Here is a 23,112-nt window from a genome sequence, read left to right on the forward strand (position 1 = left end):
TAAACTTAACCATCAATTTCGTTTCATCATCAAAAGTTCGTATTCATAAAAATTTCGTTTCATTTTTTTCAACACAAAGTATGCAACACGTGATATGTGCTATTTTTTCTGCTACTCTCGAATAATAATTATACGTCTTAGTACAATTATTTTTCTCAAATACAGAGCAGTTGTGACAACTATTTGTCATTTAATTATTAAAGTATTTTATGAAATCGTCACCATGCAGGGACCTATTTCAGTGCCCGAGAAATAATATGCGTATTACCGTCCAACCGAAGCAAGTAGGTACCTTGCATGTAGACGAAAATTTTCAAACGCAGCTCCGGTAAGAATTAAGATAAATTTTTGATCGTAGATACATCTCTTTTGTAAGTACTTCATATCCAGGCCGGCCAGGACACCTGTAGTGGGCTTCATCTGCGTTCTGTTTCCACTAGATTGTACTTACCTGCTCTTGAGCTTAAAGTCTTTTTGTCTTCAAAAACTATCATATCAAGTTTACTTACACTTTAATTGGATCAGGTTGTGCGTTGGCACGCCATTTGATATCCGTAGCTCGCAAAAATGAAGAAAATATGATATTTTTAATTTTCGTCTCCAGTCAGAAACGGAGCTCGAGCAAAGTGCTTTGGTAAGGAATCTTATTTCAACTCGGGAAAACTACGATCTACGATTCCAGGTGCGTCGCGAGTTGAGTTTAAATTATTGGTCACTTTAATAATCCCCATAAGTCATAGTTGCAATCTATCAAGAACAGAAAAAAGAAAACTACATAGAATATTAACTTTTTTAAAATTTAATTTTAATAACAACCCAACGAATTGGTTCAGGTAAAAATAACAACCATTAACTTTCGCATATCACATGTTAAATGTTTTTATGTTTTAACTGTTTTTTTTTTTTTATTTTTTTTTTTTTTTTTTATTTTATTCCCACAAAATTATCCAATATTTTTTCTGTGCATTAAAGCAAATAAGGAATTTAGGGTAATGTTGATTAACGCATAAAAGCCACTGATTTGGGAGGTTTTTAAATAAACTATGTACTTCTATGATATAAAAATTTCGTTTAATATTGAATTTCTCAAACTTAGGTAAAAAGATGCAACAAACAAATTGTTTAGATATTTCCGACACGTTTTTAAACTATCTTAATTAAATTTCAATTTAAGCGTTTCCACAGAAAAAAAAAACTTTTTTAAATAAAATAAAACCCATTTCATCTGATTTAGTGTTACATGAGTACTTACACACCAAAATATGTACTTACATCAATTCACTAAGATATGCTACTGGCGTTGTAGCGATTTCTTCTAATTTTGTAAATTATTTTGAAGCACTAATTTTTTAGCATTTTATCTAAACTTTCTATATACATGTACACACACATTGACTCGTTTCATTTGTTACATAAACATGTGTATTTCCACTCACAAATTATTGATAGCTTCGTCATGTTAAAGCAATTTTAAAATTTGTTCTGTAATTTCTAATAACAACTTTATGGGGATCAATCGATTTGAATAATACAACACGTTTCTTTTATAATTGGACAATAAAACACAAAAAGTTCAGGAATATGCAATTTCAAGCTCTATTTTTACTTATAAACATTTAAATACATTACAATTCATTTTGGTTAAATGATTTTTGTATAATTAAATTTAGTCATTTGTTATCTTAATCATTCATTGCTAAAATAATTAAATAACACACTCTGACACATTTCTCACGGTGACACGCGCAAGTTATATGTTTATAAATCCTATACATTTTACATATATCATCTTTATACTTTATCTTCTACTTATACTATATAGCAAATACTGGGCACTTCTAGATTTTATTAGGTGATGATAATTTTCTTTCGTTAATATACTCTGTTACATAAACTCTCATTTGTATTATAGCATTATTTCAAGTATCTACGTTTTTTTTACAAAAATAAAATAAAACAGTGATTGATTTGTTGAACAATTATGGATTATTTTCTCTGCCTTAGTTAATAATCTTACATCTTCAATGGTACAAATTTGTGCTTTATTTAAATGCAGATTGAAGTTCATGGCACTTAACAAACTGCGTTATTTTGTTTTAAAAATCGACAATGTTAATACCTTTATTATTAAAAATTCTTTCCATGAGATCTAGCATCCAAGAGGATGAATTTACCAAAATTACTATATTTTATTTATTTTTTTTGTTATTATATTTGCCCAAAAACTCATAGTGTTTTTACTATTATTACAATTGAATAAATCATACTTAAAGATTTTTTACTTAAACGCTATTGTAGAAGATACCAGTCATGAAATAAAAAAATATAATTTTAAATAAAAATATTTTACAGCCCCAGGATACTAATTGTGTATTTTTCGATATGTTTTCTCTGTTGTGATGAAAATATTTTATACTTGTAAAAAAAAATTTATTTCAGTTATCATAACTAAAAACATCTAAAAGACTAGTGTTTCCTAAAAATACCATTTTTACTAGAATTTTACTACTTAGTATACATATAATGTATTGTTAATTTAAAAGCACGTTACAAAACTCATTACGCATCGAATAAAAAAAAATTTAATAAAAAGATTCACATTTAGTCACAGTTAAACACAACATGTTAAAGCTAAAAAAAAATGCTCAACAAAGCATGCGCTTCTCGAAAAACGTGCCATGTATATAGGTACTATGTGCGAATTTATACACGTATATGTATACGTATAACTTACGTTCTAGTGACTAGTGCAAGTAATCTCGAGTCCTGTCGTATAACATTATAATCGCAATCAGTTTACAGCAGTTTTCTCACTATAGATGCACATGTATCTCGGGTCAATGTCCTTTATTCATGTATGCATGTAAAATCTACTTGAAAAATAAATATGCATTGGCAGAGTTTACGCATGTTGTGAACGATAACGTGTATATATATAGGCAGGTTCTATCTTACTCTGTAAATTCAATTGTACTCGTTAAGTGTTTGTGCCAACGCCGATCTATCGACACTCGGCTCATTTTTACCTATACTAATAAATCCTAACATCGTCAAAGGAACGAAAACAAAATAAAATTAATGAGTTCGTTTTTTCATGGTAAATAATAAAAAAAAAACAGCTGTATACAGCTGATGCAAAAAATAAATGAAACACAGCAAAAGTACAATGAACGCGATTGTGTGCAAACGATGAATGTATTCATTTTTCATGAATGTAAATACATGGAGGATATCGGTAATTTGATAGTTTGTCGATCGTATTCGATCGTGTGTATGGTGTCGTGGTATATGGTAATAGTAGTATAGTTGCTTGTTGTTGTTGTCCATGCAGCTTTGCTCGCTCGATTCGAATTCGCTTTGCGTGTAGGTATACCTGAAAACGAAGACCATAAGCAGCTGTGGCAGTAGCGACAGATCGGCTCGATCACTTTTTTTTTTTTTTTTTTTCCCCAGTAGAGATTCGGTGTGCGACGGAAATGACCGAAAAGTACAGGTACAGGCCGTCAAATAATTTGTTTAACGACAACGCGAGGTGAAGTCACTGCTTTGCTCTCGACAAGCTGCCTCGCCCTTACGAGTCGGATCCTTTGTTTTTGGACCTGCGGTGCCTCTGGAGGGTGGACTTTTGCCACTGCATGTTGTGCTTCAGGCGCATGTGCCGGCGCAAATCGGTCCTACGGCTGAGCGTGGTGTGGCAGAGGACGCAGGTCGTTTGGTTGCGGTGCACCTCGAGGTGCTGGGTCAGCGAAGCCAGGTGCTTGTAAACGCTGCCACAGAGGCTGCACGAGAACCGGCCCGGGCCCTGCATCACCACTTGACCGGCAACGGCAGCCCCACCGCCGGCAGCTCCTTCCTCGCCGGGCAGCTGCTGCGTGGCGTACTTCCGCTTTCGGCCCACCACCACCCCCACCCCGCCTGCAACACACATTTAACACCTTTGTCACACACATCCCCTTCTCCCTTTCACTCATCTTTGCTTATTCTTCTTTCTCTTTTTTTTTTATTTATGTTTATGGTTTATGTTTGCCATTTTTGCCCACGCATTATCATACCGCTATACATTTTTTTTTCTTTTTTCTTTGAATCTTTTCAGCACGTTTTTCAGGCATGCATTGCTGCTACGCGTGTCAGTTTATGTTAGCACCCTAGGGGTAAATGCTTCTCTGAAAAACTGAGCACGCGATATCCGTGTATTCTACACTTTTGGTTAAAATTTTATTAGGTATACGTGACAATAAATTCGATTGCATGGTGATATCTGTGTTTGAATCTAAAACTAGGTGGAGTTGTGTGTTTAGAACAAAAAAATAAAAATAAAAAATGAATATTACTGGGTGCCAATTTTCCATTCGTCTACCTTGACTGGTGGTGTTTTATACTACATTTTAGGTAACAAACTTTTCAATCATTTCCTTTATCGAATCCAAAGAAACATCCTTTTTCTAGACTATACCTTAATTTATATTGAATTTTGAGATAACAGTGTTATTGAATAATACCATAAATACATTAGTCGATAACGTATTTGGGTAATTATGGATTCAATTTAGGTAAATTTAAACAACAATAACATACTTGAAATAAAAAATAAAGTTCCTTTTTGCATGTATTTAGTAAATTTTAATGAGGAGGTATAATTGATTTAGCTGCGATTTGGTATTTTAAAATTTTATTCACACATATTTTTACTTACATGGTTTAGTAAGCCAAACATAAATTTACTTACTTTAGAAATATATATATATATATATATATATATATATATAATCAATCAATTATACATACACACGTTGGCACGCTTGCACATGGGTGTATGTTTAACTAAGTATAATTATATAGATTTTATTATTATTTGTATGCTTAGCAAAATAATAATTGGCAATCTTGTACTTAAAATTATTGTGACTTACGAGGAATGTGCATGTTCATTATTTGTCTAAAATAACAAAAATAATATACTTCTTCTTTTCATTTGCGCTTTGGATTAACATTTGGTTAGCTACATAAAGCAAAGTGAACACGGAAAACTAATACATAAAAATTATTTGCTATGGTAGAATAAGTTTGATCAACTTTTATTTTTTTCGCTATTACATAGCAAATATTTTTTCATTGCATAAACGTACCTGATCTTTTTAACGTTACGATCAAAATTTTTTTTTTTTTTTCAATTTTAAAAACAAATGGAGTATAACATACTCGACTCACTAAGTTACATTTTGAAACGCATAAAAGCATCAACAAACTACAACTCTTTACGGGAATATTCGTATAATTATAAGCAAAAATTGTAATTGCACTTATATGTGTAACATAGCATTGGCATCTAATTATATAAAATATTTGATTAAATCAAACATTTTATCTCGGAAATTGGTTTGATTTTATAAATCAATCATCAGTGTAATTATAATTAAATTTTCAAGTGATGAAACTTACGTGACAAATACTTTGGATCATGCTTTTAACGTTTGTATAAAAGTGCTTGTAATTAGGTACTATATTCTTATATTATGAAGAAAAAAAAAAAATTACAAACATACATCGAGAATACATATATGATATACAACGGATCGTTTATTCTAAGGATATTTTCGAGTTTTAGGATGAGAATTTTCTTCAACTTATTTCTCTTCCTTTTTTTCTCACAATCACATTCAGACCAGAGATCACACGAAAATATTACTTGGTGCACATAACCTCACATTACTTGCAAGACTAGTATGGCATTCTAGCGACCGTTCGGCAATGAGGGCTCATTTATATTATACCTACGACTGTGGTACTAAACTCAATCGAGTTTTTTTTTTTAATTAGGAAAGGGTATATTAAAATAAATATTTTCACTCGTACATCGTGTTTACAGTCACATCTATTACGAATTTGATAAAATAAGCCCCCACGCTTTTTAGTAAAGTTAAAAGTAAAAATTGTATCGATACTTATTTGAAGAAAAAAGACAAAAAAACAAAACAAAAATACAAAAGCAGCTTGTACTTGCTAACGCAGTAACAAAATTTACACGGCGATGATACACGGCCACTGAGAAAATGCACATTCCTCTTGAAACATGTATATGCTAGTTAAGTACTGGAAAAATTAATAGCTTTGACTAGATAATATCATTTATTTTCCACGTTATTCGCCTATCTGATTATCTTTGGTTGCAAAATGAGCTTTTGCAGCGTGTGTGTGTGGTAATTATTACTACGTATTAGTAAGTTCGAGCACTCTGGTGCGCAAAGTTCACGCCAACTCGAGACACCGACGGAAATGTTGTCTAAATAAATGAAAATAAAACAATACACGAGTAACACATCAGATCGTTAATGAAAATCGAAATACAATTCAAATGACGAGGAAAACTACTTTTCTCGTAAACACTCGACATATCGTGGATCTCACACGTACACGTACATATACATAGATTTACATCTCGCCGGTTAAATATCAAATTACGTACACGTCTGTTTGTATACATTTATGTACCACATCCACGTACACCAGTATTTATATTTATATATTTATCACCATGCACGCCCATTATTTAGTATATTTATGTACACGCATCGCGAGGGTGCGTTACCTCAAGCCCACCCGCACAATCACGCGCAAAAAACAAATATAATATATATATATATATATAGACTTTGTGTATAAATGACTAGGGCGCGAATCCTTTTCAAAGACAGGTAGTATATGTTGTATCTGTTTTGGTTTGAATTTAGTTAGTTAATTGTAATAATTTTAATTTTGTTGTTTCTCTTTCTTTAATCACGCGTCGCATACGCGCGCACAACTCTTGGCTCTCATCTCTTGATAGCTCCCTCTCGTCTTCGTCGTCGTGGGCGTCGTCGTGATCGTCTCGGTGGAACTGTTCGCTGCGGCACCCCCCGACCGCTGGACTAAGGGAGGGGACTAGAAGTGATTCTCTCGACGCTGCTCTCCCTGATGCGTATGGTCGTGAAGGTCGGGGTCCCGGAATCGGCTGCGCCATTGGGGGATGACGTGCCGGCGCCACGGCTACCCCTAGCTGCTGAGGACGAGGAGGTGGTGTTGGTGGTGGTGGTGGTGGAGGAGGTGGCGTTGGACCGCGAGTTGGAGTTGGCAACGACGGAGGCAGCGTCCTGCGTTGATCCCACGCCGAGCCAGCCGTGGCGGTTTTTCAGGTGGCGCTTCATGTGCGTCGTGCGGCTTAGGACTTTGTGGCACACCGGGCACTGGGTCGTGCCCTTGTGCATGTTCATGTGCTTATACATGGAATCTCGGTTCCAGAACGTTTTACCGCAGAGTTTGCAAGAATGCGACGGTTGTTCGATGACCACTGTACGAGAATCTAAATCAAGGAGAATATTTTTTTTTTTTTTTTTTTTTTTTTTTTTTTTTTTTTTTTTTATACCAAAGTTAAAGTGCGTGTCTCGTCCTCGTTTTCTTTTTCCCTTTCTTTTATGACTGATCGCTGTGTCATGTATAATTTGAGGGACATTTGACTCTTTTTCTCTAGTGTAGTTCAATTTAGTCTAGATAAATGTGTTTTTACTCGTCTTTAGCTCCTATAGTTTCACTCACATCGACCCTTTTCGCGTTTGAGTAAAAAATTTCAATGAAGCTCTCACAATAGCGTTCGCTTTGATTTTACTTGTTAAAATTCTTGTCAAGTTGGATTTTTTTTTTTTTGCAACATTTGCGGCAACTCATGATAAAATGTATAAAAAAACAAACAATGATGAAGGTTAGCACTTCACGTTTTTCAATAAACATCATGCTACAATTAATATGACTGCTAGATTAATAAATTTTATATTTAAATAGATAATAACAATTACGACAATATCAGTACTAGAACGTAATAAAGGAATGTTTAAATAATGCGCAATGAGGCAAGTTAAATGCGTAAGATTACTAAAAATAATATTATGTACGTTCTAGCACTAATGGAATAATGAATCAAGTTAAATTGCAAACCAAGTGTAACAACACTTATAAATGACAAAAACATTTCAATGACATGCACGTAAAAAAAAACTTTTTCAAATTTAATGAAAAAACGCACTTACAAAGAAGCAAAATTAAGTACAAGTGATTAAAAATAGTAGGCGATATTTTCAGATACAAAAAAAAAAACTACAACGTTATACTTTCTCAATTATTTTTTTTTATGATTCGACAACCATGTTCCTTCCATAATGCTATAATATTGTTTTTAAGGCTTACCACTTTAAAGACGATTGTGTTTCAATTTCAAATATTCGAATTTTGTTTTCTCTATTTTCCTTGATTCTAGATTCTTAGATAAAATTTATATTAAAAAAAAAAAAAAATTCTGATTATTCATCCTCACATATGTTTTCTTGTCGATCCCAAATACAACTCAAATATGATATTCAACTTAGTTTATTCAAAATATTCTTATAATTACTATATTAAAGTAATTTTGTTACACTTGAAAAAAAAAAAAAAAAAAAAAGGGACAACTAAGATGCTACGCAATTTAAATCAAAATACTACAGCTACGCAATTTTAATGAAAAACATACTTTTATACATCTTAAAAAATACATATTTGTGCAACTATACATACGTGTTAAGTATAAAACTACTTAAAATTATCAGTCGAAAAAGACGAAGCACATCGAGTTACTAGAAAAATTTGCAATGTCAAATTGTAATTATGACACTAGTATCGTTCCCCAACGTGTTCAACGCTGGAACAACGTAAAACTGTAAACGGTTAAAAAAAACTTTTGTAAAAAAGAAAAAGGTTGTATAAAATTCCTTTTGGCTCGGAGGTACGACATAATGCACATAGTCCTACTCTACTCACATACACAATATGTACCGTATGTACGTACGTATATATATGTATATGTTACAATATAATACTTGAAACAATATATGCTACGTCATAGTATAAAACAGTTTTGGAGTGAAAAAACAAACAAAAAATAAGTCTTGAAATATTGGTGGAAAAACGTGAGAAAAAGGGATGATACCTCCATATAGTAATGCAATGAGAAATCCTAAAAGCTCGTTTTCCGCGAATTAATGTACGAAGCCCCGCATACATTCACTTTTGTTGGCGATATCACGGTTCGAGGACAAAGTACCCAATTTGAAAGAAACTAGTCTCTAACGACAACGTACAGGTACAAAAATATCAACGATTCATCGGTATAGGTGTTGTTCTTAGGAGTTAAGCTGCGACGGCTGTGGCCGGGACTGTTTGGTCAAGACACCGTGGACGTTGATCATGTGGCAGCGCATGGTGTACTTGCGGGTGAACACGGCCTGGCAGATCGGGCAGATGGTGTCGCCCCGGTGAATGCTGCGATGGTGGGCTAGGCTGTCGCCCCGGTTGTACACCTTGCCGCAGACGTCGCATATCCAGCGCCCGTTCTCGTCTTGCAGCGACCGATACCGCCGCCTCACTTCCACGTTGTCGTTGCTGCCCGTTCCGGGCCTACTTTGGCTATCGTCGATTACTTTCGGCTGTGGGTTTAGCTGCTGATGCCGGCCGTGTGCCGATGATTCGTGCGCCGCCTCTGCGCACACAATCCAAAGTATTTCCCGTTGACACACATTTTTCTTTTTTCACGTTTATCATTATTTTCTTTTTCAATCGAGAGAATTTTTTTTTTTTTTGGGTAGTATAGCTAAGAGTTGTTATTGACTGGTTATCTAGATAGAGCAGAGTGTCCCTTGTACAAATCTACGAGGCCGGGAAATCAATACGCCTTGAACAGCTGTTTAACTCGAAGACGCAGTAACATCCCGGCAAGTATATATATGTGCGTGTTGTATGTACACGTATTTAATCATCTTTTGCATTATTGTGACTAAGATTCGGAAATTTTTGGTCAGTATCAGTACCTACATTATTTACCCACAAGCATATAATTCGCCTTTCACCAAGTAAGAATTAGATTGTGTTATTTTCATTATTAATCATTAATTCGTTTAGTCAAAAAGCTTGTTAATTTCGCTTTAATTACAACTGCAATGTATATACATTTATATACATTTATAATAATAGAATAGAAAGTCCAATGGTTTGCAATTAATTTGGATTAAAATGTTTCGTCAAGCAATGCTAAATTGTTTAATTCACTGGTAAAAGTACTTAATCGTTTGTATCCTCGGGTATGGGTTTGTTCGCGTGGTGCTTGATAAATCGGTAATTGACAAAATGTCGATCAACATTTCATTTATGTTTTTTTTTTTTATTGCGAAATTCTTAAATCTTAAATAATTATTGAACGATGTCATTGAGCAATCAATAGAATCAAACAATGGTAGTCAAAGTAAAAATATATTTCGTGATCTCAGTGATTTTTATACATGCTTGGCTCATACTTTTTTATCAGTGTACGCACGCAGTATACTAAATTAAATCGCTTGTATCACATCGGTCCTGTATGTCTATCACGAGAAACTTTCAAAGTGGTAAGATAAAAAGAGCAAAACTTTTAAAGCATTTAATGAAAAATATTCTTAAGTACTAGATCAAAGCACAACTTTTCACGAATGATAAAAAACAAACAAGTTTAAAAAAAGTTTTTTTCTTTCTTCAGAAGATACTTTATCATTTGATGATGGTTATTATTAAATTTAACGATCTAAGCATTTCAAACAACAACAAATGAAGAAGTAATTTATAATGTTTATACAACAATTTTTTTGTTTTGTTTTCATTCAAGATTGTTTCAAGTACTTATTCACTTATAGAAATAATAATAATAAAAAAAAAAAATTATATTATGTACAAAATTATTTTTACGATACATTTTCCAACTGCAGTTCGCGACTTGCTTTCAGCTATTCTTCACAAGTAAAAGTGATATCGCAATCTCATAACAGTTATTTTAAAGCTTTATTCATTTTCACTGTTTTATGGTTTTCTTATTATCTAGGAACTGTTTACGTACGGTATTTAAATATTCTTTAGAATATTTGCGTGAAAAATCAGCTTTCAAATTAACTCTCACATAGGTATCTTATTTTTACGGAAACGTCTATATTGACACAACTTTGTACGTATGAAAAATACAAATACCCTGTTAATTGTACCTTAATTTAAAAATTATTGATTTTTATGTATGGCACAAAGTTTTTTTTCCATATTTGGATAAAGTTCTGAAAAGAGATCACAATTGGTCCCAGTTAGTAGTATAAACTATACAAAAAAATTGCTTTCCATCAGTTTTATTAATGTTACCAATGGTAGCTTAAATAATTCAGTTTGTACCACTATGCAACTTTTCCAAACAGGATCCATTAAAAATAAAAAGACTGAGATATTAAAAAAAATTTTTTTTATGGGTAATGGTAAAAAATTATTAGTTTGCATAGGACGCTATTTAAAATAAATTTACTTTCATTCAAGCATAAATTATGCTCTTTTGTAACTCTGTACGTAAGAGGTAGATAACATATGTTAAAGCTGTGCTCTTCTCAGAACTCGTACCCCTTGTACTGTAGCTTTTGTATTTGAAGAAAAAAAAAAAACTGTATATAACAATGGATGATTGGTAAAAATAAGAGACCGCAACAGAGCGAAAGTAGTTATTTCTTTTTACTGTTTGACGTGCTTATCTTAGCATCGACGTTCAACAGATCGTGGTGTTTGTGTATTCGAAAGAGGTGCACCCTCATATCGTAACTCCGACTAAAGATGCGTTGACAAATGGGACACCTGGTCTGACCCGTATGCAAATCCTTGTGGAGCGTCAAGGATATCGGGTGCTTGAAAGCCTTCCAACAAATCCTACAGCGAAACACTAATTCGGAATCCGAGCTCTGTTCGTTATCGTCATCATCGACACACGCGCCCAAATCGGCATGATTCGGGCCCGAACTACCACCTGCATCTCCTGGCTGTTCTATAAATAAACACATCAAACCACATCAGCACCTGCAACACCTCTTCTCCCTTTTTTTCCTCTCGTGATAATCGTCATTCACCAGCATTACGCGTCTTCGTGTTGTTTGTTTGTTGGTTTTTCGTTCCATTTTTTCAAATTTATCACCTTCAACTTTACCAATCGCACGCACGTATATAGCTCAAATTGTGCTTGTAATACAGCTTTTCTCATATACGTGCACGAGATTATTGTTTTTTTTTTTTTTATGTAATAAGATCAATGGCATGAAAGCAAAAGCTAGGATAAAGCCTGATTAGACGATAGAACACATTCAAAGGCTCAGTGGTAAGCAACAACCCGAAAAATTCCCAAAAAACGGATGCAACTCTTGTATCAACTGATCCAATGACAAACACATAATTCATGAAAGAGGCAATAATGCATTCTTGCACAACCCATTTTTTATAGCCATCGACACCTTACATAGTAATGAGCAGTATGAGTTTTGTTGATTACTGAGAAAGATTTTTTGTAAATACAGAGTAAGTTTAACTAATTATAGGTACCTAAGGAGTGGTTACAAAAATCGCATATGTGTTACCAGTAAGGTTACATATCAGTCTATACCGAAATTTATCGCAAAAAACGAGACAATAAATTATTTTGCTAAGTATTTTTCATCGATAGTATATAAATCTTAACTTAAGTTACATAAGATCAATGAATTTGTACTCTGATTTCATGTTACTGATATATACGAATGTCAATAAAAATAATACTTGAAACGCAAAATCCAGAATTTGTTTTCAGATTATTGCTTTTTTGGTTCCTCATTTTTTTTATTTCATAAACTTTAAGTGGTTTTAAATTGTTAACCATATCGATTACCAATTGCACAAATTTCAAATAATTACACTACAAGTTTTTAGTAGACGTTTATAAAGTAAGTATATCGATCGCAACGTAGAATATCCGACTTGGACGCAAAAATATAGCCTATATCATACACATTATACGTTACACATAGTATAAGCTTTATAAGATTTAATTTAAATATTTACATAATACTCTATCTAACATATTCCAAGGTTAATGCTCTTGAAAATATATTTATTGACAAAATCTAATACTTTTTAAAAATTCACCGGGTTTATAAAAATAAGATCAAAGTATAAATTTGTACATAAAACTTAAAAATTACTTTAACTTTTTAAATTAATTGCTCACACTTATAAGACGTTAATACTTTAGTAATAGTTTTCGTCGCAGAAGCGCCATCGCCACCGGGGATATTTTGCAACCCGAAGGATCTGCGAAGCAAATTCTATGACTTTTTAGTGCATTTACCAAATTAAAAATCTCGTGGCCACATGATTTTACTTAGCAAACGAATCTTTAATTTTTTTTCATAATCTTGGTAGTCTAAATTTGAATTTTTGGGGTCGATACTTTAATCATATTAAATCATAGATACCGCATTATTTATTAATACAATATTGTTATGAACAGTTCAAAATTTTTTTCTTTAAATTTGACGATCTTTAAGGATAGTAATTAAAATGGACTTGGAAGAGGAATTAAATGTTTATTATGTATTGGATTGTAACTGTAATTCTTAACTGAATATTGACATCCCTCATAACGTACATAAAAAAATTTTTTTTTATGACACAATGATTAGTATTTAAAATTTATGAATTTTTTTAAACAGTCACACAAGTTTCTATTCTGGATTAAACTGAATATCCAACTTTTTGAGGGAAGAAGCTATCTCTTCGTTTATTGACTCGATACGTTATTTCATCACCTATATTCTATACCAAGATTAAAGAATCAAGTCTTAGACAGTGAAGAAAATATCTCTTGTAATAATCGGCTAGGAAATTTTTTCACTATTTAAACCCAAAAACTCACGCCTTGCAGAAACGTGCACACCCCGAAACTATTGTATTTATTTAGATCATATAAGTTTTTTTCAAGCTTTACTATTGTGAAGAGATATGCATATCAACACACCAAGGTGAAAAGAGACTCTTAAATTTTATTTAAATGTATAACTTTTACAAGGGAAATGTGCACAATACCAGTCAATGGCTTTTCTAAACTTTTTCAAAAAAAACCACGTATAAAAAAAAAAATTACAAGAGACACCTCTTGTTTGAAGTAAATACACTTTTGTTTTTAATTGTTAACGATCAATAAACGATACCTCCATCTACAATCAAATTCCGATTTTAAAATATGAAAACTATCAAATACATTAAAAAATAAATTCGTTTGTTAAGTCAAACCGGCGTACTTTTAATTACGTAGCAACTGGACCAAAAACCAGTGGTTTTGATACGACACGATCAATACTTAGTAATTTTTTCTTTATCAGATGGCTGAGGCGTAAACTATTCATAAGAACTTGACGGTTTTCCACAATTCGACCACGATAACGTACGGAATTTGCAAAGCATTTGTCCTGTGGGTATCGGCAAAAAAAAAAAAAAAAAAAAAAAAAAAAAAACTATTTGACAATGTGAAGCGACAAGCGACTGATGAACGCCAACGTACACGATATACGTATAGTGGCAAAATCAGTGCGGTAAACGAACAGTACATTGGCAGCCCGGCGCATCAGTAACATTACCGATTTACTACATGATCACCAGGTTGAGGCTAAATGGACGGAATATGGGGTATAGATCTTAGCTTGTGGAAGTCGGCAAAGCACGGCCAGCGGCACAGGCAGGCATTGCAGGCCCAGCACTTGAAACGCGTCTGCCGGAGCTTGCCGCGGGACGTAAGGACGCCACGGCGCTTGCAGTGCACGCACACCTTGCCGTGGCCGTTTGCCTTGCTGAGGCTGTGCGGCTGGCCGGACACGAGCGCCAAACCTCCTCCTGCTGCAGACAACAGACACACCAACCATAGTCAACGCTTAAAGCGCACCAGATGCCATAACTATGGACTATTATTTTTTTTTTTTTTTCTTCTTCGTTTCATTCTCTCCGCGCCACCATCATCGGTTTCGCTTTTTTCTCGCCTCGCGTTCTACTCGTGCTTAATTATGTACAAAGGTATATCATGCATACAGAGCAGCATAGTAGCCAGTTAGTTTCGTTGCCCCTCGCCACCTCGCGTCAACTAATCATTGAACCGTGGACAAGTCCGTTTTTGTTAATGTTACTGAGTTATAGATATTAGTCACCAATACCCACAATTTAGCATTGCCAGGTGCTAGCTCGTTGTGCTGCTTCCTTTTGTGTATCCATGTGCACTTCTTAGCAAAAATCGTCATTGATTTTTCCCACCCCCCTAATCGTACATATAGAAGATAATTTACATTTTTCGAAATTCGAGAATCGCAACCTCTAATTTCCTGATGGTATGCTTCACGGTATACCTTGGATAATCGATCGTATCCGTCTATTTACAAAATCTATGCTCTGGTCGATGCTTAAAAAAGTTTACAGAAGATCAGCACGACGGCGCGGTGCTTTGGAATTAAAAAAAAAAATGTTTACAATAGTAAATTGGCTTTTATTGAAAATTCGGGACGCAGAGAGAAATTTCTCATAAAAGGTGCTGTGAGATTTTTCGTGGTAATTATGGCTTGTACAGTATTCGAATCGGATGTGGTTATGCGTTAAACAGTTGAATGAAACGTTTCAATTTTTCATTTCATAAATAATCACGTGAGATTATGGCGATAAGCGGGAAAAATTATATGCCGTTACAAGTACTCATATATTCAGTACGTAACAGTGAACTTGAAGAGGCATATTATTTATATCAACTTTACTAGGTATGGACATGCGATCGTTTTTGACGTTACTGTAAATCTCGCAGTGATTTTTCAACAAGATATTTCTCTCACTTTCGGTCTACTCGTAATAAAATTATTTAAAAATACATCGGATTGATATCTTAGTTTTTAACACAACAAAACTACGTGAACAATAATTATGTCTAAACCTAAAAGTGCAATATTTTTAATATCACAACTACCCGTATTGTTTATTGCAATGACAACGGATGACAATAAGAATAAGTTTTTTTTATGAATTAATTAATTGAATAAAAAAAAAAAAAAAAAAAAAAAAAAAAAGAAACAAATGCACAAATTGCGATGCTAGTACATGTAGCCATATTCCATTTACTGGTTTATTACGCTATGTATTTATTTTATCAGGTCAAATTTCATACCTAATTTCAACATATGTAAACGTACATAATTTGTTTAAAAAATACATATGCATCAGTTACTGAAAGAGTGTACTCACAAACGACAGATTGGAGTACAATATCCCCAATCTATTTATAAACAATAAGTAAACAAGATTTCAATTGTGCAAAGTTCAAGTGGCTTGGGAATCTTGTTATTTTTTGCTGTTGTTTTCATATGAAATTTAATAAATCTCATTATGTTGAGATAATTAATTACTTTGGTGACCAACAAAACTTGAGTTGTAATAGTAAAAGTTGCACTTTTAGAGTTAAGAAACAACGCTTGTTTTTTTTTTTTTACATTACTATGGTAACTATGCTGGTACAAAAATGAGAAAAAAATGAGGACACTAACAATAATGTATTGTCTGGGTCTAACATTGTTTATCAATTGCAATAGGACGTCACTAGTTTGGTCTAACTTGAAATCGGAGACAAGCCTTTTGATTAGATATTTTTACACAAGCTAAATTTTCATGCTCAATCGTTGCTAACTCATCAATGTACTTACCAACGTTATAGAATAAGATTAATTAATTTACTCGTACATAATAGATACAGCCTTATTAGAAACAAATTACTTAAGGATACAAAATTACGCACGCATGCCAGTCTCACCACCACCATAATACATTTGCAGTTGCGTAAGATGAAAAAGTTGAGGTAGAAAATTTTTTCAACAAAAGTGCTTTTACGCCTGAGGACACAAAACCACTGCATGAGCCGTGCTTTGCAGCACAAATTTCACATTACAGAATGTTAACAATAAATAATATTTTTATCATGGGTCTGTTTGATTCATACACATATAGTACGATTTGATATAGCTTCTTTTTAAGTTTCTCTACATCTGAAAATTTTTTTTTTACACACTTATAAAATACAAAAAAAGTGTTGTTTCAAATAATCAGAACGATAACTTGAAAGGTCTAAAAAAAGCTGCAGTCGTTTATTATGAAAACAGCGTTAATGTTTTCATTACGATGTAATTGTAATTGTATAAATAAAAAAAAATTTTTAAAACAGTGGTTGCCTCATCGAAAAATCATATAGAAGGAACATTAGTGATTGTCGGCACACATACAGCACTTGGCAATGCTCAACTAAAAACTACAAATCAACCTACACCTGATTATATGGTCACCACACAAGATTTTTTTACATCCAAAAATCCATGCTCTCAAAACACAATATAAGAATCAATTTATAAAAATCAACGGAGGAAAAAGAGCTTGCAACAGACAAGTGCCGTGTTATAATCGCTAGTCAATTTTTATCTGTATTTTCCATTGTATGTAATGTGTTACAGTGAACCTGATTAAATTATACTGAATATCTTAATTTAAGAAACACAGAGAAGAAAAAGCAGGCATAGTAAAAAAAAGTGTTGCTCTTTTTATGAAACTTAAAAGAAAATTAACGTGTACATTTTATTTGATTTTAAAAATTGTGCTTACTAGTATGTAAATTTAATCAATCAATTTGACTCTAAAAGTTTTAGCAGTTAGTTATATTACAACCATAAAAACTATTTTTTATTACAAGTATTAGCATAAAAAATCAATTATCTTTGTAGCTCGATATTTTAGAAAAAGTTTCATAAATGAATAACAACAACGTAGATGAGAAAGAAATCAAGTTCACGGGATGTGGCAAATGTTATAAATAAACATATCTTAGAGAGCCTATGGAAAATTATGTCCATATTGAAACAATAATAAAAAATTAATTTATTATTGCTTCTAATATAACCCAATTGTAGTACCAGATTCAACCGTATGCAAGTATGATAATGCAAAGCTGCAAAGGCTGTAAAGCCATTGTACTTAATTTTTAATGAGTGAGTTTTTATTAGCTAACTACCCCTTTACTAATACAGTAGATACTCATTATAATGATACATTTCAAGAATAATTTGAAAAATCCATACTCCATAGAAAAGGAAAGCTTGTTTGAGAAAATGAACGTGAATCCACCAGTTGCACTCATAGCATTTTAGTATATATGAAATTAAACGTCACTAAACTAACTAAAAAAAATGGACCATTCAAATTCTTTATTTTGTAAACTGCAAAAATACATGGTCTAGCTTTTTTAAGCTTCTGAAGGTAAATTTGATACTTTACGGTTTCATCGCCAATATTCAGCTACTAGATTCATGTCCAATTCAAGTGATTAAGTATTTAAGAAAATTATTACTTTCTATCGACTATGGAATCTTAAATGTACGTTACATTCGAATTGCATTCTAAAAATTTACTTTAATAATTAAAAATGTTTGATGCAACAAGAATGTAACGTAATATTTACAGTAGTTGCCACTCAATGATATTTACGTACGTAGTTCTGTGATTAAAATGAGAAAAGAGCCATGAATAGCAACAACTGTCATATGTTAAGTTTAAATTAGTTTTGGCAAACTCACCTTGGAGTGATTCGTGAGATATCCTGTCACCTGAACTCGTTCCAGGTTTAGAAAGTAAATACCCTGTAAAATTTGTTTAAATTATTAACCCACCGAAAAAAACATGTTAACGCCTGATCTTTTAAATGAATCAATTATGAACCTAAGTCAGATGATTTAGTCGCATCCAAATTGTCCGTCGATTGATTGGAATAAAAGGTCTGCGTGATTTCTGGCTTGTGATCGCTGTCTATCAATTCCGGATTGTCATCCAACATTTTTGAATTGTCACCCGTACTTTGCTCTTCGTAACTACAACTGCTTCCGTCTTGTTCCAAATACTCCGGCATTTCCAATTTTAAATTCGGCATCAAAGGAATTATTTCAACTGGATCAGCTACTTGACCATCAGATTTGTCAGAATCCTTGGGTGAAGAAATGTGCCTGTTTCTTTCTGAATGTGCATTTGAATTTTCTTTACACCTTCTTCTCTTGTTTGGTGGTAATTCGGCTTTCTGAGAATCTGTATTATAATATGGCAACGGCGAACCTGGTGATTTTCTTACCCTATCATTTGTCATTATTCTACCAGACATATTTCTTAATTGTACTTCTGGTTCACTGGGAACTTCAATATCCTCCTAAAAACAAATTAATGTTAGTAAGTATATTTTAGAGAGTATTAAAATTTGTATTTGATACAAACCTCCATCAAACAGTCATCTTTCCTGGAACCATCCGTAAGACCTTGTACAGCCAACAGTTCAGCTGTTGTCATAAAACTATCCAATTGTTCTTGCACAACATTAACTTCACCTTGATAAATAAAATCAACCAAAGCAGCCAAATCATCAAACTTGACATTCCTAAATATGATTACGGGATGCTGGCAGGGGTTTTCCTGCAAAATCAATGATAATATTTGATCAAGATTCTTCAATAAAACACACAGGGAAATTATAGGCAAAATTCGTACCTTGAATAAGTCTCGAAAATATGTGCTACACGCTGACAGAAGCATTTTGTGAGCCCGGATTCTTTTCCCCTCGCAGCTCAATGTCACGTCCACGAGATCTTCATCAGTCCTGAGGGTGTCGAACGCGGAGGTGATGTGCTTGAGGTAATTGTTCCACCTAAGGGAGAATTGTTGGCTGGAGCCCATGATGTTTGCCTGAAAAGAGAGCAGACAGTCTTCGTTACAAACAAACTTACAATTACAATCACTTGAAAGTAAAAATTTACGTTGAAAATGAAACAAAAAAACTACGTCGCAAGAAGATTTAGTTTATCCAAGCAAACGTTGCAGCAATACCTAATAGGTTAATGATACTGGTGCTGGTTGTGTGTATGGAGGCGCGTCGACGACGACAATCTTACGCAGTCATCAGGCCATCGATGGAAAAATCGAACAGGGCCGAAAGTGCCGAGTGACTAAGTATGCAGCAGCGTAGTATACGTATGTGAAAGATATCGGAGCAGCAGGGGAGCCAGGCCAGTCGCTCGTTCGCGTGTTGTGTGCGAGGGAGAGGAAAAAAAAAGGTCGTAGGTATATAGATCCTGCCCAATCCCCGCGACTGCTGCTGCAAAGGGTCGAAAATGTGTGTGGTAAATCGAGCTGCTACCGTACCCAAACCGAGTCTCCCTCTGCCACCACTATTTTATATATTTTTCTCTTCTTTATTTTACTTGGTCGTGTCGTGCGATATCACTGCGTGAACGACGAGAGCTCGATAACTGACGCATTTTGTATACGAAACGAGAGAGAGACGCGCAAATGTAGGTGTATGTGGCTGTACGTATATACATAAAAAAAAAAAAGGGGGCCGTCTCGAGAGGGAGTCGGGGGGGGAGAGTCGAGCCCAGGGGTCTGGTGTGAGGGGGGAGCCCAGGGAGCTAGCGCGCGAGGGTGAGGGGGCGGCTGCTACGACGATGGGCGCACATGCACGGCCCTTTTTAGCCCGTACGTATATATATATATATGTGAGCATACATCTATATTATACGCACAACATGTTGTCTACCACTACGATTACTGTACTACTGTTACAAAATGTGTGTATGTATGTACGTGCTGCCCTGCAGATGAGGAGGCGGGCGCCTGAGAGCCTCGAACGAAAATTATTGATCAGCGCGCTGCAGCTCGAGGGGACGGACGGGAGATGTATTCTGGGCCCCGGAGCACGCACGCACACGCGTATGTATAGGTATAGATATATGTACCAAGAAAACTGACAAGTGCTTGTAAAGTATACGATGAAGCTTGCTGGGGTACAGGATACTTTTATATAGGGTAGTAAGAGCTAAAGGACGAGGGGTTGAATTGGATGCAACTTCTCTTTTTGCTTCCTTGCCTGGATATGCTGCATCACCTATACTTTTAAATGATCCTGATGGTAATATAACGGAAAGGAAATGTGCGATGACAATACGTATACACACTCCTACGATGATGAACAAGGTAAACACGCGCACTGATGATGATTCTAGGCACGAGACAGTAAAGAAGGAGCTCTTTTTTTTATATACATTCACTTACTGCGTTATACGACGAGCACTTCTTTGTTTTCTGGCCTCGTCCTCTCCTCGGCTTCGTGTTTATGGTACCCTCCGGCTTCTTTTCGCAGATATTTCCTATGTAGGACGCAAACGCTGATGATTCTGACGCCAAATTCGGATGTTTTTTAATTTCTGATTCACTAAATGTCGCCGTCTCTATTTTCCCACTCGTACACGTACAGAAGCTGTGCTGTTTATGCTTTCTCTACACTACACACATATTAGGTACACTATCACATTTAAATGCTCGTGTTTTTCTCTTTAACTGCAGTGAGCGCAAGAGAGAGGGAACGAGAAAAAAATGGGTGGCTAGCAGCAATGTAACATATCAGCCCCGCGCATACCACGAAACTCACGCGAGCATTACACGATTTTCTACAACTATGTATTGTTGCTGGAAGATGTCGACGAATACTCAGAAGGCTACTCAACACGATAAAACACGATTTGAAAAACCAATTTGCAATGTCCTTCCTTTACAATTACAACGAGTCCTTAGCCGTCAGCGCAATGACAGATGGTGGCCATTTTCTTCTGTGGTGCAACTCGACCAACGCGTTTACCCTCTGCGGCGCTCGTGCGTGTTTTGTTTGGCGAACTTTGCGGATGGAACTTTGTACGGTTTTTAACTGCGGCGGCGCGGCCGGCTAATGCTTATCAATTTTCTCAACCACAATGTCGGTACCGAAGGTGTCGTAATTAACGTCTTAGGATATGTTATCCCTTTTTTTTGTTTATAAATGATCGATTTTCATTATTTTAGAGTAAACTCGTTGCGATTAATTGTTAACTATATTTGGGGAGTTAATGGGTGAATTTTTAATTAATGAAAGTGTAAAACACATTAATTTCTTAACAAATGTTTCAAATGCATTTAAAATAAATCGCTGCACATAAATAGTTCAATCTTTGTCACATCATTCATCGTTTTTTGTACACAATCGTCCATACACACATTCGCTACCAGAACAAAACAATCCAAAGAAAATACACTGATACTAGATGTCGTCGTCAGCTGGCTTCAAAAATTTCGGCCTTTTTCTTTTTGGCTCATCCGCTGCACTGTCCTCCCTTTCAGATTTAACGCCAATGTTTCTGACATTTATTTTATGCGTCGTCTGCCAAACCTTAGCCATCTGAGCATCCGATATATCCATTTCATTGGCTTGGTCATCTTTCTTAATATTTTTCGTCATGCCCTCCAGCTCCATTATCCTCTCGATTTCGGGATTTTCTCCTTGGAAGCTCATCCTTCCATCGATCAACTCTTCGCAGAAAGCAAAACTTGCTTCAATGATGAATTTCCCACTTGAACATATCAACATTTATAATTTGTTCACGATTTATACTTTGATGACTGAATAATTAAACACTTGTGTGATACATACGCACGTTTTGGTACTCCCTTTCTACCAAAGTACTCTTCTCCCTCTTTTTGGTACGCTTGCTCTTCTACCTTCTCTTTTGTCCTCTTCATAAACTACAAATTATATATTTCAGAAATATATAAATCAAATTCATCGTATAACCTAATTCATTTTGTTAAAAATACCTGAAATATTAGAAAGACTCAATGGGTACTTACTTTCATTTCCAGGATTGATTTTGATAGAGAACTCCGATTGGAATTTTTCAAAGCCATGGTGAAATAAATATGAATTAAACACTACGAGCTGACAACTTTTAAAAATTGATTAAATAGGAAATATAACTTAATTAAGTCTAAGTAATGTATAATTTCGTAGAGGTTAGCGTAACTCGTTGCTCTTGACTTTGTAGTCTGCTCCTCAACTTATGCATGTGTGTATTATATATATATATATATATATATATATATATGTGTGAGTGTCCTGTGCACATTTTTCTCACTTCTGCTACAGCGGGAGATTCAAATCGAATAAAATAAAAAATTGTGGCATTCTGTAGCATTATAGTTATTTGGATTGTATTATTTTTCTTATTTTGTCGTACGAACGACGCAAAAAAATTTCGTGCAAGGAAAAAATGTACCTATGCAGAATGAAAAAAATCAATGTGGGGAACCAATAGTTGAAGTTGTTACGAACGAAGCCTTTAA

At 34.4% G+C, this 23,112-nt stretch overlaps 2 protein-coding genes across 5 annotated transcripts; both read right to left on the reverse strand.

The window, feature by feature from the left end:
* Positions 1-5,403: 5,403 nt before the first annotated feature.
* Positions 5,404-21,611, reverse strand: LOC106641182 (uncharacterized). Of its 4 annotated transcripts, none has more exons than XM_089593386.1 (6): positions 21,016-21,611; positions 19,456-19,650; positions 19,186-19,380; positions 18,643-19,120; positions 18,501-18,563; positions 5,404-7,336 (listed from the first exon to the last, which is right to left on the reverse strand). In XM_089593386.1, the coding sequence occupies exons 2-6, from the start codon at positions 19,639-19,641 to the stop codon at positions 6,906-6,908; spliced, it is 1,353 nt and encodes a 450-aa protein (XP_089449512.1). In that variant the 5' UTR covers positions 19,642-19,650; positions 21,016-21,611; the 3' UTR covers positions 5,404-6,905. The 4 variants fall into 4 exon arrangements, with proteins under 4 accessions (XP_089449512.1, XP_089449513.1, XP_014210973.1 ...); XM_089593387.1 differs by lacking the exon at positions 21,016-21,611 and adding an exon at positions 19,792-20,200; XM_014355487.2 differs by lacking the exon at positions 5,404-7,336 and adding an exon at positions 8,528-9,541.
* A 313-nt stretch (positions 21,612-21,924) lies between these two features.
* On the reverse strand, positions 21,925-22,795 carry Mpp6 (M-phase phosphoprotein 6). The gene is made up of 3 exons (XM_014355419.2): positions 22,621-22,795; positions 22,424-22,515; positions 21,925-22,343 (listed from the first exon to the last, which is right to left on the reverse strand). The coding sequence occupies exons 1-3, from the start codon at positions 22,675-22,677 to the stop codon at positions 22,034-22,036; spliced, it is 459 nt and encodes a 152-aa protein (XP_014210905.2). The 5' UTR covers positions 22,678-22,795; the 3' UTR covers positions 21,925-22,033.
* Positions 22,796-23,112: the final 317 nt, after the last annotated feature.

This window comes from Copidosoma floridanum, unplaced genomic scaffold (assembly GCF_036245765.1).
Source record: "Copidosoma floridanum isolate Cflo_tuat_1 unplaced genomic scaffold, Cflo_Japanese_pri ptg000019l, whole genome shotgun sequence".
Classification (NCBI taxonomy): Eukaryota; Metazoa; Arthropoda; class Insecta; order Hymenoptera; family Encyrtidae; genus Copidosoma; species Copidosoma floridanum.

Coding starts and splice junctions, on each gene's coding strand:
- LOC106641182 (XM_089593386.1), bottom strand. CDS start 19,641: ATGGGCTCCAGCCAACAATTCTCCCTTAGGTGGAACAATTACCTCAAG. Junction 19,381..19,455: donor ATTTTCGAGACTTATTCAAG/GTACGAATTTTG, acceptor TTGATTTTGCAG/GAAAACCCCTGCCAGCATCC. Junction 19,121..19,185: donor AAGATGACTGTTTGATGGAG/GTTTGTATCAAA, acceptor ATTTGTTTTTAG/GAGGATATTGAAGTTCCCAG.
- Mpp6 (XM_014355419.2), bottom strand. CDS start 22,677: ATGGCTTTGAAAAATTCCAATCGGAGTTCTCTATCAAAATCAATCCTG. Junction 22,516..22,620: donor AATCAATCCTGGAAATGAAA/GTAAGTACCCAT, acceptor TATAATTTGTAG/TTTATGAAGAGGACAAAAGA. Junction 22,344..22,423: donor AAGGGAGTACCAAAACGTGC/GTATGTATCACA, acceptor GATATGTTCAAG/TGGGAAATTCATCATTGAAG.